The 12,649-nt window shown below is 53.3% G+C and overlaps 1 protein-coding gene across 1 annotated transcript; it reads left to right on the top strand.

Annotated features, from left to right (window-relative positions):
• The first annotated feature begins 1,251 nt into the window (after nt 1–1,251).
• SOX12 (SRY-box transcription factor 12) lies at nt 1,252–4,487 on the top strand. Its single transcript, XM_082432229.1, has 2 exons — nt 1,252–2,707; nt 3,292–4,487. Exon 1 carries the CDS (start codon nt 1,711–1,713, stop codon nt 2,647–2,649), a length of 939 nt encoding a protein of 312 aa, XP_082288355.1. The 5' UTR covers nt 1,252–1,710; the 3' UTR covers nt 2,650–2,707; nt 3,292–4,487.
• Nucleotides 4,488–12,649: the final 8,162 nt, after the last annotated feature.

Here is a 12,649-nt window from a genome sequence, read left to right on the forward strand (position 1 = left end):
TGCGGAGCCGCACGCAGGTCCTCCCTCCCCCACCCCACACCCTCCGGCTGGGCTCTCCGCGCCCGCCCGCCCACGGGTGGGTGAGGTCTACTCCCTGAGACACGCACCTTCCAATCCGGGCACTGCCCACTATGCCCCAGCAGAATGCTACCCTAGAGACCCCCATCCCGACCCCTCCCAGCTCCTGATTCCGTGGAGGGACGCTTCAGCGACCCCACCCATCGCCCGGGCCCACTGCGCGGTGAAGGTGACCTCCCCCAAGGGGCAGCACACGCCCAGCAATGCCCGAGCGGGCTCACACGTGGTGAGATGGGAGCGCGCAGCCCCTCCCCGCCACGCGCCTCGAGCGTGCGCCTCGGACCCGCCCCTTGGCCTGGCTCCGCCCCCGTGCCCGCGCACGCTTCTCCAGAGCCGGGAGGGGCATCGCGCCCTAGTCTGGCACCAGGCTGGTCTAGGTGTGGCGTGGGACCTGGGAATGGGGCACCTACGCATCTTCGAACCTCGCCTGAGACGTGTGAAAAGCGGAGTTCGTCCTACTCAGGACCCTCGGCTGGTTAGGCGAGGTGCCCCGGCCCCTTCGTGCGCTGAGGGAAGAGAGAGCTGGGACCACGAGCCTAGGATTCGAGCCCTAGTCTGCAGATCTTTGGTGTTTCCTACCTGGAAAGTGGGCGTCATGTGCCCTTCTTTCTCAGGACTCTCGTGGTGCCTCAAAACAGAAGAGAAATATAAAAGGGATTCGGTTCATTGGGCCCATAAACATTTGTTGAGCGCCTATATGGCTGGATACTAGGCAGGGGCTACATCAATGATACGATGAGGTTGTTGTCCCCTTAAGGAGCTTTCCTGAGCCTAGGTCTCCTCACCTTCTGTTCTGGGGCGACTAAAAAGACGCCCCCGAAAGAGGAGGGAGCGGAGGTCCTACCTGGCGGCAGGTGTCACTGAGTAAGCGAAAATTTCAAAGGCAACGCGGGGCGGGGACAGGCTTTCTGGAGCCAGAAGGGAAGCACGCTCGGCGTCCCCCACCCCACTCTCCCGCTAGTCCCCAGCCTAAGAAAAGAAACCGACTTCATCCGACACCCCCAATCCCAGCCACAAGACCGCCCAGCCCCGCAGCACGAGCCCCGCCCCACTTCGGCAGCCAGCGATTGGGAGATGCAAATACCAGGTTCTCTGCCCAGCAACGGGTGACGCGCCGCCCGAGCGCGAGGCGTGGCCCGGCCGCAGCCCAAGCGGGCACCTCGGTGTTTACACGGGGCGGCCCCGCGCGCGCCGCAGCGGCCCGCAGACGGAGAGGGGGAGGGGTGGCGCGCGCGCCGGCGGGGCCGCGCGGGGAGAAAGACACTGGAAGGCGGCGGGGCGGAGAGAGGCGCGCGCGGGCCGCGGCCGAGCAGGAGGCTGCAAGGAGAGCCCGCGGGGGCCCTGGGAGTGCAGTTCCTCAGCCCCCGCAAAACAATGTGTGGCGTGCTGCGGGGCGCAACTTGCCGGAGGCGGCGGGGGCGCGCCGAGCCCGCCTGAGACCGCGCCGCTGACCTTCTCCCCCCGCCGTCCGTTGGGCCCGAGCGCCCAGCTTCTCGCTCCCCAGCTCGCGGGGGCCGGGCCGAGCTGCAGGGCGGGGCCGCCCCTCCGTCGCTGCTGCCTCCTCCCCCACCCCCAGCCGCTGAGGATGCGGACGGCCCCCGGCGGCGTCTAGCGGCCCCGGGCCCAGGCGCGATGGTGCAGCAGCGGGGCGCGAGGGCCAAGCGGGACGGCGGGCCACCGCCCCCGGGGCCCGGGCCGGCCGAGGAGGGGGCGCGTGAGCCCGGCTGGTGCAAGACCCCGAGCGGCCACATTAAGAGACCGATGAACGCGTTCATGGTGTGGTCGCAGCACGAACGGCGGAAGATCATGGACCAGTGGCCCGACATGCACAACGCCGAGATCTCCAAGCGCCTGGGCCGCCGCTGGCAGCTGCTGCAGGACTCGGAGAAGATCCCGTTCGTGCGGGAGGCGGAGCGGCTGCGCCTCAAGCACATGGCGGATTACCCGGACTACAAGTACCGGCCGCGCAAAAAGAGCAAGGGGGCGCCCGCCAAGGCGCGGCCCCGCCCCCCCGGCGGCGGCGGCAGCCGGCTCAAGCCCGGGCCGCAGCTGCCTAGCCGCGGGGGCCGCCGAGCAGCGGGAGGGCCTTTGGGGGGCGGCGCGGCGGCGCCCGAGGACGACGACGAGGACGACGACGAGGAGCTGCTGGAAGTGCGCCTGGTCGAGACCCCCGGGCGGGAGCTGTGGAGGATGGTCCCGGCGGGGCGGGCTGCCCGGGGACAAGCGGAGCGTTCCCAGGGGCCGTCGGGCGAGGGGGCGGCTGTCACCGCCGCCTCCCCGACTCCGTCGGAGGACGAGGAGCCGGAGGAAGAGGAGGAGGAGGTGGCGGCGACGGAGGAAGGCGAAGAGGAGACGGTGGCGTCGGGGGAGGAGCCGCTGGGCTTTCTGTCCAGACTGCCCCCCGGCCCCGCCGGCCTGGACTGCAGCGCCCTGGACCGCGACCCAGACCTGCCGCCCCCCTCGGGCACGTCGCACTTCGAGTTCCCGGACTACTGCACCCCCGAGGTTACCGAGATGATCGCAGGGGACTGGCGCCCGTCTAGCATCGCCGACCTGGTTTTCACCTACTGAGCCCACCGTCAGCGGGGCGCGCACGCCCCCAAACCAGCTGTTTACATACAGGAATCAGGTATTGGGGCCCCTCGGAGGCCGAGGCTGGCACCCCATCTCCCGCACAGCCTCCCCCCTCCTAGACGTGCCCAACCCCCTTCAAATCCAGACATGCCCTTCCCCCGCAGACACACCCCAAGGCAGCCCAACCCCCACCCTTTCTCCGACATCCAAGCCCCTCCCCATCTTACCCCCTCCCGCACAGCCACCAGCAGCCAGCCCCCCCCTCCGATACACCTCCCGTCCTCTCCAAGAGACCTGTACCCCTCCCCCATTTTGCACACGCCCCTCCTCACGGCCGGAGGACACGCCCCTGCCCTTGCTCCGGACTCCCTCCGCCTTAGCCTGGCCCGCCTCCTGTCTTGTTTGGGGGGGCGCTGCAGCTGGGCGGCCCCGCGCCCTCCTCCCTTGCCCCTCCCTCCCAGGGAGGGGGAGGGGCCCGTTCCTTTTCCCCGGGAACACTGGGGTCCGCCCCCTTCTCGCGCATGCTTAATGCTTCTTGGGAGGAGGGAGCTGGTCCCAGTCGAACCTCACGCCCCTGTCAGCCGATCCGGGAAGAAGGGGGGCGGATATAGAGCGATCCTGAGAAATCTTTTGATCCAGGAGCCACGGCTTCCGTTCAACCCGACGGGGCGTCACTGCCTTAAATGGGAGGAGCACTCGGAAGGGGGAGAAAGAGACTAGCCGGCCCGGAAGGGTTGGTGTGGAGCTTGGAACTCCCAAGTGGCATAGCCCCTTATCCCTTACGGGGTTGCCCAACCCACGTGCACCCACCCCTCACCGACTGCATGACTGCCTCTACAGCTTGTCTTGGTTCCAAGAAGCCAACCTTTCTTTCCCCCGCCTGGGAACTGGGGGCAGGGTCTTTCTCTGGAAATCCTTCAGGAGAGAAAAAGAAAACTCAGAACCAAGACACGTAACAGTTTGTTTGGGGACAGGGTCCTTATGCTCCACCCCCCCCCCCCAAGTGCCCTTATCACCTCAGGGCACACTCCCAGCCTGGGCTCCTTCCTAAGCCCACCGCCCCTTCCTGTCACCCAGGTCCCTCTGCCTACAGTATTCAGTGGGAGAAACTGAGACACGTTGGTACTAGGGGGTTGAGACTGAGGCATAATAGCAGATGAAGTGGCAAGAAGAGCCCCACTTTTCAGCAGCTGGCTTCAGAGAGACCATCGACTGGGCCAGTGAGACTGAAGGGAGGGTCAGAGCAGTCTTGGGCCGTTTGCGCCTAGCGCTGCTGCATCCAGTTCGGGGTGCCCTCGGAAACCCTGCCCCTGATGCTGTTACCCCTCTTACTCCAGCTCCCCGCTCAAGCCCCGCCCCTCCGGCCTCCCCACGCCCCATTTGCCCTCACTACCTGTAACTCACCGGCGTGTGTTCACCCTCCTGGGTGTGCACACACTCTCATTCACACACACAAATCTCAGGAACAAACGGTCCCAGAGTCCTCCGGGACCCCTGCCCAGGGTCTCTGCAGGTCTCTGCCCCACGCGTTCCCGTCGCTGACAAAGCCACCAGCTGCCTCCTTTAAGCTTGGTGCTCCGGCTCTGGGCCTTTTTGCGCGCGCGCTCTTTCTCTCTTTTTCTCTTTCGCTCTCTTTCTTTTTCTTTTTCTTTTTTTTTTTTTAAAGAAAAACAACAACAAAAAAGACAATGAAAAATCCCAGAAAACGTCATGTGAGTGAAGAGATGTCACTGTCTGTGGTCTTGGAGAACTAGTCTCATAGCTGAGGGGAGGGGGCACTGGCACCCACAGCAGGACTTCTGCCAGGACTGAATAAAGTGTATTTGCCCCATCTCGCCCTGTGCTTCTACATGTCTTTGCCTTTCCTCAACCCTCCCCAAACAGTTTGGCAGATTCAAGTCCATGTGACTTAGCACCATGCAGGAAGAGCTGGGGGTTCCAGGGCAAGGAGGCACCTGGCCCCTCTAGGCCTCTCTGCTCCCTCTATCTCAGGACTCCTTGTCTTCATTAAGGATGGCAGACTCACCCCTGCAGAGGCCAGGCAGGTGACATGAATGAGAGAGTCTGGGTGGACACTGGCTTCATGACCCACTTCAAGGGGAGCAACTGCTCACTTCCTGCCAGTTGTGACCCTGTGGGAATGCGGCCCACTGTGGCCAGGGGGCTAGATTTTTCAAGAGAAGATGGAAATCTGGATGTTTCTGTGAACATCTCAATTTCAAAATGAAAGCTGAGTGAAATATTTTTAAATCCTTGTGGACCAAGTGAAACACGTGTGCAGGCACACCTAGTCCAAGGGGGCCAGTTTGACCCTGCCCTTAAGATGAAGAATCAGGGTTGAGCCACAATACCTGAGCTCAAAGCCTGGCACTGCCACTGAGCACCTGTGTGACCTTGAGCATGTTAACTTTACCTCGACTCTTCTTTCCATATGTGTAACGCGGGGATGATAATACCTGCTTCACAGGGTAAAATGAAGTTCGAGGTGAGAAGCATTTAACATGGTGCTCCATAAATTGTATTATTCCATTGTCCAGAGGAGGAAACTTAGGGTCAAGGTGCAGAAGCAACCTGTAAAGGGGCTTCAAGCAGCCAAGGTCAGTGACAGGGCCTCAAATTTTGGTTTCTGTCTCCTGGTGAAGTGTTACTTCAGGGTGCTTGCCTCTCCCTCCCTGTTTGAATCTGCAGATGGTGTTAGGCTGGCAGCTCAGGGTGTGGAGTAGTGGGGTTTGTCCCCATGCCTAGCACATAACTGGCCCCCAGTGTAGATGTCTTGAATGACTGAAGAAGAGCAGCAGAAGCCACGGTGATTCCTGTCCATGAGATTCTTACCAGTGTGTTTTGGGAACTGAGACCAAGGCTTTTCAAAACTTTTGTCCCCCTACACCTGTCCGCCTAATTCTTCCTCTACCAGATCCAGTGAATTCCTAAGGTTGGACAAAGCCTGTTTCCCCAGTAAGAACCAAGGCCAAGTGTGCAAGTCTCATTCAGAGGGTATTTGGGGACTGGGATACCCATAGATGCTTTAAAAGAGGACTAAAGCAGGTTTGGGAGGGCTGGGCACCTATAGAAAGGGGGCTTGGGGCCGCAGGAATCACGGTGAGCGCTTCCTCTTGGCCTCTGATTGGAAGCAAGATTGACCACAAATCAAAACAAAATCTTTAAGAAAGAAAAGGTGGAAGAGAGCCACTTCACCCAGGGCAGCCTGCATCTGGTGTCTGAATGAGCACAGGTGTAAAAGCCTGCCACTTCAGTTCAAGGTGGGACAGACACAGGGAGTACCTGCCCCCCTCCCATGTCCTCACCCCAGGGCCCCTGCAGGGTGGCTGAGGCTTTGCCTGGCCAGCAGCGCAGTTCGGCTTCCTGAACCCAATTCTGTCTCCTCCCTCTTCTTTTCACAGGTGTTTATGCCTAATAAATATCTTGCACCCCAAACTCAGTCTCAGTGTCTGCTTCTGGACAACCCAGTCTGCAGCAGAGGGTGGAAGGGGTTGGACAAAGGGAAGGGGATCACTGGCCCAGCAATTGCAGCTGGGCACCTCTGATGCCCACTCCCTCAGGAGGAGTCTCGTTTCCACCAACACCGTCAGCCCCAACCTCGGGGCTGCACGCTCTCCACCCTTTCCAGTCGGCCTCAATTAGAAACTCCGACCTCAGCCCACAAGTCAATCAGGGCCCTCTGCTGATGTCATTCTCATTCGCAGTCCCTCCCCTGGCCTAAGCTGGAGAGAGAGAGGCTAAAAGTCTGTGTTTGCCCTTCACGATGCCCTGGGAGGGGGCAGGGCAGGGGGCGTGTAAAACGCCAGGCCTGAGACGGTGCTAGAGTACTGCAGGCCTTGGGCAAGCGCCTCCCTTCGCAGGCCTTAGTTTCCCCCGGGTGATGTGGGGGAGGAGGAAATACGAATAGAAGAGAGACCATTTATTGTTATTTTGGTTCCTTCCATTTCTGAAGGAAATGGATTCTGACCTGTGAAAGGTGGGGGCGAGATCTGCTTATGTGGACTTTGGGGACTCCTAGTGGCTGAGAGGAGTAGGAAGCATTGCCGCGCGCGGTGGAGAGGTTGCAGGGTGTGTCCCACTCTAATCCTCCTCCATTCATGCTCTCTGATTCATCTCTGGGTCAGGTTCCTGGCCGGGGCTATTTGAGCTATCTTGGTTCCAGGGCTTTAAAAACGCCTATACGCAGATGTATTGGCCATCTATTCCTATGTAACGAAATGCCACAAAGTTAACCGCTTAAAACAACATGCATTTATTATTTCATAATCCCTGTGGGCCCGGAGTCCGGGCATGCCTCAGCTGGGTTCTCTGCTCAGGATCTCTCAAAGCTGCAGTCACGCTGTTGGCTGGGCTGCATTCCTTTCTGGAGCTCAGTGTCCTCTTCCAGAATCACGGCGTGGCGGGCTGAACTCAGTTCCTTGTGGTTAAAGGACTGAGGCCCCCATTTTCTTCCTGGCTGTCAGCTGGTACCACTCTGGATTCCTCAAAGCCACTCAGTTTTTTTCTTCACAGGCCCTCTCTCAGTGTGGAGGCTTATTTTGTCAAGGAGCAGCAGGAGAATCTTTCTGCACCTTCAAGTCACTTGGCTCAAGGAAGGCTCTCTTTCAAAGGGCTCACCCAGGGAAATGGTCCTTTTGATTCACTAAATATCAACTAATTTAATCACATTTACCTTGATCACATTTATGAAGTCCCTTCACCTTTGCCAATAATGTAAGCTACTCACAAGAGTGACATCCATCATGCTCCCCGGTCTTACCCACACCAAGAGGAAGAGGTTATGTTGGGCACGCACACCAGGGGGTGGGAATCTTGGGGGCCATCTTAGAATTCTGCTTATCATAGCTGTAGCTTCTCAAGCTTATAGCTCCATCCTGACACTGCCAGACTCATTATGTCTAGCTGCCTTCTTGTCGTCTTCACTGGGGTATCTAATCGGCACCTGAAACTTGGCATGTCTAAAAATGAAGTGTGGTTTCCCCAATCCTCCCAAGCCTGCTCCCCCACCCACATTTTCACTTCTTCACATATTACTTTAGCTGGCCTTTTAAGGCCAGCAAACTTGACTCTTCTTTTCCTCATAGCTTCATATCCCTTATAGCCTATTGGTTCTATCTTCAAAATGTGTCCTGTGTCCTATCACCTCTCACCTTTTCCATGGCCACCCTCCTGGTCCTGGCCCCCATCATCTCTTGCCCGGTATCCTTTACCAGTCACCTTGCTGAATTCCTTGCTTTCTCCTTTGCCCCATTCAGTCTTGTTACCCACAGAGCAGCCAGAGGAATCTGTTTAAGCTATAAATCAGACCATATACCGTCTCTGCTCGAAACTCTCCAATGGCCCCCGTCTCATTCAGACTAAAAGCAAAAGTCCTCAACAAGGCCTGTGAAACCCTGTGTGATCTGGCGTGTGGCCCACCCTGGGACTCATCCTTGCTACTTTTTCCTTCTCTCACCATGCTTCAGCCACCCTGGCTTCCTTGCTGTTCCTCAAAACTGCCAAGCATACACCCACTGCAGGCCCTTTGCACATGCTGTTCATTCTGCTTGAAATGCTCTTCTCCCAGGCTTACTCTCTCACTTCCTTCAGGTCTCAGCTCCAATGTCACTAACTCAAAAAGATCTTCCCTGACAGTTCATATAAAGCATCACCTCCCCTTACGCTATCCCCTTACTTTGCTTTATTTTTCATAATAACATTGATCACTATCTGGCATTTATCATATAAAGTTTTATTTTGTATGTATCTCTCCATTTAGTATGTAAGCTTCATGAGGAAGGAATGGCCTCTGCACTGGGCTCCATTCCTTAGCTCATTCGATCACTCATTTGCTCACGCATGCAACAAACATTTATTAAGGGCCTGCTTTTCCATGCTCTGTGCTAGGTGCTGGGTGTACAAAGGTGAAAAAAACAGACACAGTCCATCCTCACTGAACCCTCAGGTCTGGGGAGCAGAAAGACCCATAAACACAGGGGTGGCAATGCATTGATGGAGATGGACAGTGGGGCTGGGGGGACACAGAGGAGGCCCTTAATCCAGACACGTAGCAGAGTGTGGTCAGGTCACCTCCTGGAGGAGGCGATGTTTAAGCTGTGACTGAGACCTCAGTGCATTGTTGTGGTTTTAGGACACGGCTACAAGTTCTTTGACATTCCTCCCATAAATTTCCTTCCTCTTGAATCTGGGCTGGTCTTCGTGATCTACTTGTAACTACTAGAATGCAGGAGTGAGGCTGTAGGTTTCCAAGGCTAGTCACTCTGAACCACCGTAAGAAGTCCAACAACCCTAAGACTGTCACATGGTCAAGAAACCCCAAAACACGTGGAGGGACCACATGCAGGTGCTCCAGGTAATACAGGCACTGCCAAGGCTCCAGACACACGAGTGAAGAAGCCTTCGGATGATTCCGTCCCCTAGTCACTCAAGTCTTCCCAGGTGAGGCTCAGCCACCACGGAACGGAGAAAAACTGCCCCCTCTTGCGCTGTCTGAATTCCTGACCCACGTGAGCAAAATGAAATGGCAGTTATTTGCACTATTCAGTTTTGGGGACAGTTTGTTATGCAGCAATTAAAACTAGAATAGTAGGATGAGGCAGATATGGGGGAAAGATAAAGCTGTCCAGACACCAGTGAGAGCAAGTGGGAAGACTCGGCAAGAGAGGCTGACATGGAAGGAAGTCGGCTGTGGCTGGAGGGGTTGGTGGGGAGAGAGGAGATAGACTGGCAAGAGCAGGAAGGACCTTGAAGGCATTTAGACTTTATCCTGGGTCTCCAGACTGCAGCTCAAGGGATCTTCTGAACACATAAATCTGACCACTGCTGAAAACTTTTCAGTGGTTCCCTATCACCTTCAGGATAAAGTCTAAAGTTCTTGGCCTGGCATTCAAGGCTCTTTGCAGTTGACTTCTTTACTGTCTTAAAGACTCTTCTTCAGCTATCAGCTCTACCCAGTGAAAATGCCCTATCATGCCATTTGTCTTTGCTCTTCTTGAGAAATTGGAGGGACTTTGGGCTAATCACTTTGCCTTTTGAGGCCTCAGTTTCCCCATCTGTACATTTAGGTGGTTGGACTAGAAGTGTTTAAGAGCATATCCAGCCTGGCTTTCCAGAAGCCTATGGAACCTTCCTGTCTAGCTTCTTCCAGGTTGCCTAGCAATGAACGCCAACACTCTCCCCCTTCCTCAGAGGTTTCTTAGCAACCCAATTTCTCACCCTCAATTGTTTTCAGGGTTTCCTATTAACTAAATGAATGTCAAGTTCTGCTTTTTCTCCTCCAAAATAATCTGAGACCAAGGAATCTCTTTGGAGACCTGGATGCAAACCCAGAATGGAAAGAAGCCTGGGTTTGAGTCAGTGGATGATTTGCTGTAAGACTTAAAGAAGTTACCTGACATCTCTGGCTTTTATTTCAGATTATGAATACCTATCAGGCACTTTCCCTATTCTCTTGTGTGTGTTTGAGTCAACTACTAAATTTATTCACTCTTTCAACAAATCTTTACTGAGTGCCTACTCTGTGCCAGGCACAGAGAAGAACTAAGAACTGTCCTAAGAACTGGGAATTCATCAATGAGCAAAGCAGACATAATCCCTGCCTTCATGGAGCTTACACTCCAGTGGATGGAAACAAACAATCAATAAACTGATAAATCTATACAATAATGTCATGTAATGAAGGTGGTAAAGTATGAGGAGAGGCTACTATTTCAGATGAGGTGGTTGCATCAGTCAAGAGAGGCTAGGAAAGCCAGGGGAGGAAGGGCAGAAAAACCCTGGCTTCTCCCTTTCTCCCACCCACCTCTGCCTCCCACTGGCTGAGCTCAGCTGGAGGCCAGCTGGCAAGGGAGGCTGCGAAATACAGCCTCCAGTGGTCAGCTCTCCAGAGCAGGGAAAGAACAAGGAATTGACTGGAAGGCAACAAGGTCCAGAGCTGCCTTGTGACCCTTGGGATGTCCACAGGTTTTTTCAGTTCACTTCCTGCCTATAAGCTGTTGGGGATCCTAGGATCTTTTTTTTTTTTTTTTTTTTTTTTTAACATTTTGATACTTTAACAAAAATTGTGGTAAGATATGCATAACATAAAATTTACCATCTTAATCATTTTTTAGGTGTACTGCTCAGTGGCATTAAGTAGCCACATTGTTGGGTAACCACCACCACTGTCAAAACTAAAACTCTCTACTCAGGAATCCGATAACTGCCCATTTACCCCTCTCTCCAGCCCCTGGCAACCACCATTCTCCTTTCCGAATCTATGAATTTGACTACTCTATGTACCTCATATAAGTGGAATCATACAGTATTTGTCTTTTTGTGACTGATTTACTTCACTTAACAAAATGTCCTCAAGGTTCATCCATGTTGTAGCATGTGTCAGAACTTTCTTCTTTTTTAAGACTGAATAATATTCCATTGTATGCATATACCACATTTTGTTTATCCATTCATTCGTGGACAGGCACTTGGGTTGCTTCCTCCTTTTGGCTATTGTGAACAACATTGCTATGAATGGGTGTGCAAATACCCCTTCAAGACACCCTGCTTTCAGTTCTTTTAGGCATATATCCAGAAGTGGAGTTGCTAGATCATAGGGTAATTCTATTTTAATTTTCAAATTATTACCATACTGTTTTCCATAGCAACTACACCATTTTACATTCTCACTAACATTGCATAAGGGTTCCAGTTCCTCCACATCCTCGCCAACCCTTGTCATTTTCTGTTTTTGCTTTTGTTTTTTTGATAGTAGCCATGTTAATGGGTGTAGGTTCCTAGGATTATTTTGAGATTTGAACAGTCATGGGCTTTTTATCCCAGGCTTGTGATTTTTTTAGGCAGACAGTTAACTCAAAAACTTAGGCTTCAGGACTTCCCTGGTGGTCCAGTGGTGAAGAATCTGCCTTACAATGTGGGGGACGCGGGTTCGATCCCTGGTCAGGGAACTAAGATCCCACATGCCGCGGGGCAGCTAAGCCCACGAGCCACAGCTACAGAGCCCATGGACCCTGGAGCCTGCACGCCACAACTAGAGAGCAGCCCGCACATTGCAACAAAAGATTCCCGCATGCCTCAATGAAGATGCCGTATGCCATAACTAAAAACCTGACACAGCCAAAAATAAATAAAAATAGATAAATAAATAATAAATAAATCTTAAAAAAAAAACCACTTAGGCTTCTTATCCATTTGACTATAGCCAGTTTCATGTACAAAACCATACCCACAATATATTTCAACACATAGTCCTCAGGTTTGCTTTGTTTCTCTGCTTTCTTACCCCAAAGAGCTCTTTTTTTTTCTGGAGGGGGGCTTGTGTGGGGTTTTTTTAAAGTATTTATTTATTTGTTTGTTTATTTTGGCTGCGCCGGGTCTTAGTTGCAGCACGTGGGATCTTTTAGTTGCAGCATGCAGGATCTTTAGTTGTGGAATGCAGACTCTTAGTTGTGGCATGCATGTGGGATTTAGTTTCCCGACCAGGGATTGAACACAGGCCCTCTGTATTGGGAGCGTGGAGCCTTACCCACTGGCCCACTGGGGAAGTCTGTATGTGTTTGGTTTTTTTTAATTTAATTTTTATTTTTTATTGGAGTAACAGTGATATACAATGTTTGTATCTTTTTTATTGGAGTAGCAGTGACATACAATGTTTGTGAGAATCTTTTTCACTTATACATATACATATATATATTCATCTTAGGATTGTTTTCTTAGGTTATTACATGCTGTTGAGTAGACCTCCCTTATTATACAGTAGTTCCTTGTTGATTACCTATTTTACTTTATTTTATTTATTTTTATTGGAGTATAGTTGCTTTACGATATTGTGTTAGTTTATACTGTACAACAAAGTGAATCAGCTATATGTGTACATATATCCCCTCTTTTTTGGATTTCCTGCTCATTTAGGTCACCACAGAACACTGAGTAGAGTTCCCTGTGCTATACAGTAGGTTCTCATTAGTTATCTATTTCATACATAGTGTCAATCCCAATC

This window comes from Balaenoptera physalus (genome assembly GCF_965194825.1).
Source record: "Balaenoptera physalus genome assembly, chromosome: 16".
NCBI lineage: Eukaryota > Metazoa > Chordata > Mammalia > Artiodactyla > Balaenopteridae > Balaenoptera > Balaenoptera physalus.

What these genes read in the sequence shown, in the direction of transcription:
- SOX12 (XM_082432229.1), top strand. Translation starts at nt 1,711, where the DNA reads ATGGTGCAGCAGCGGGGCGCGAGGGCCAAGCGGGACGGCGGGCCACCG.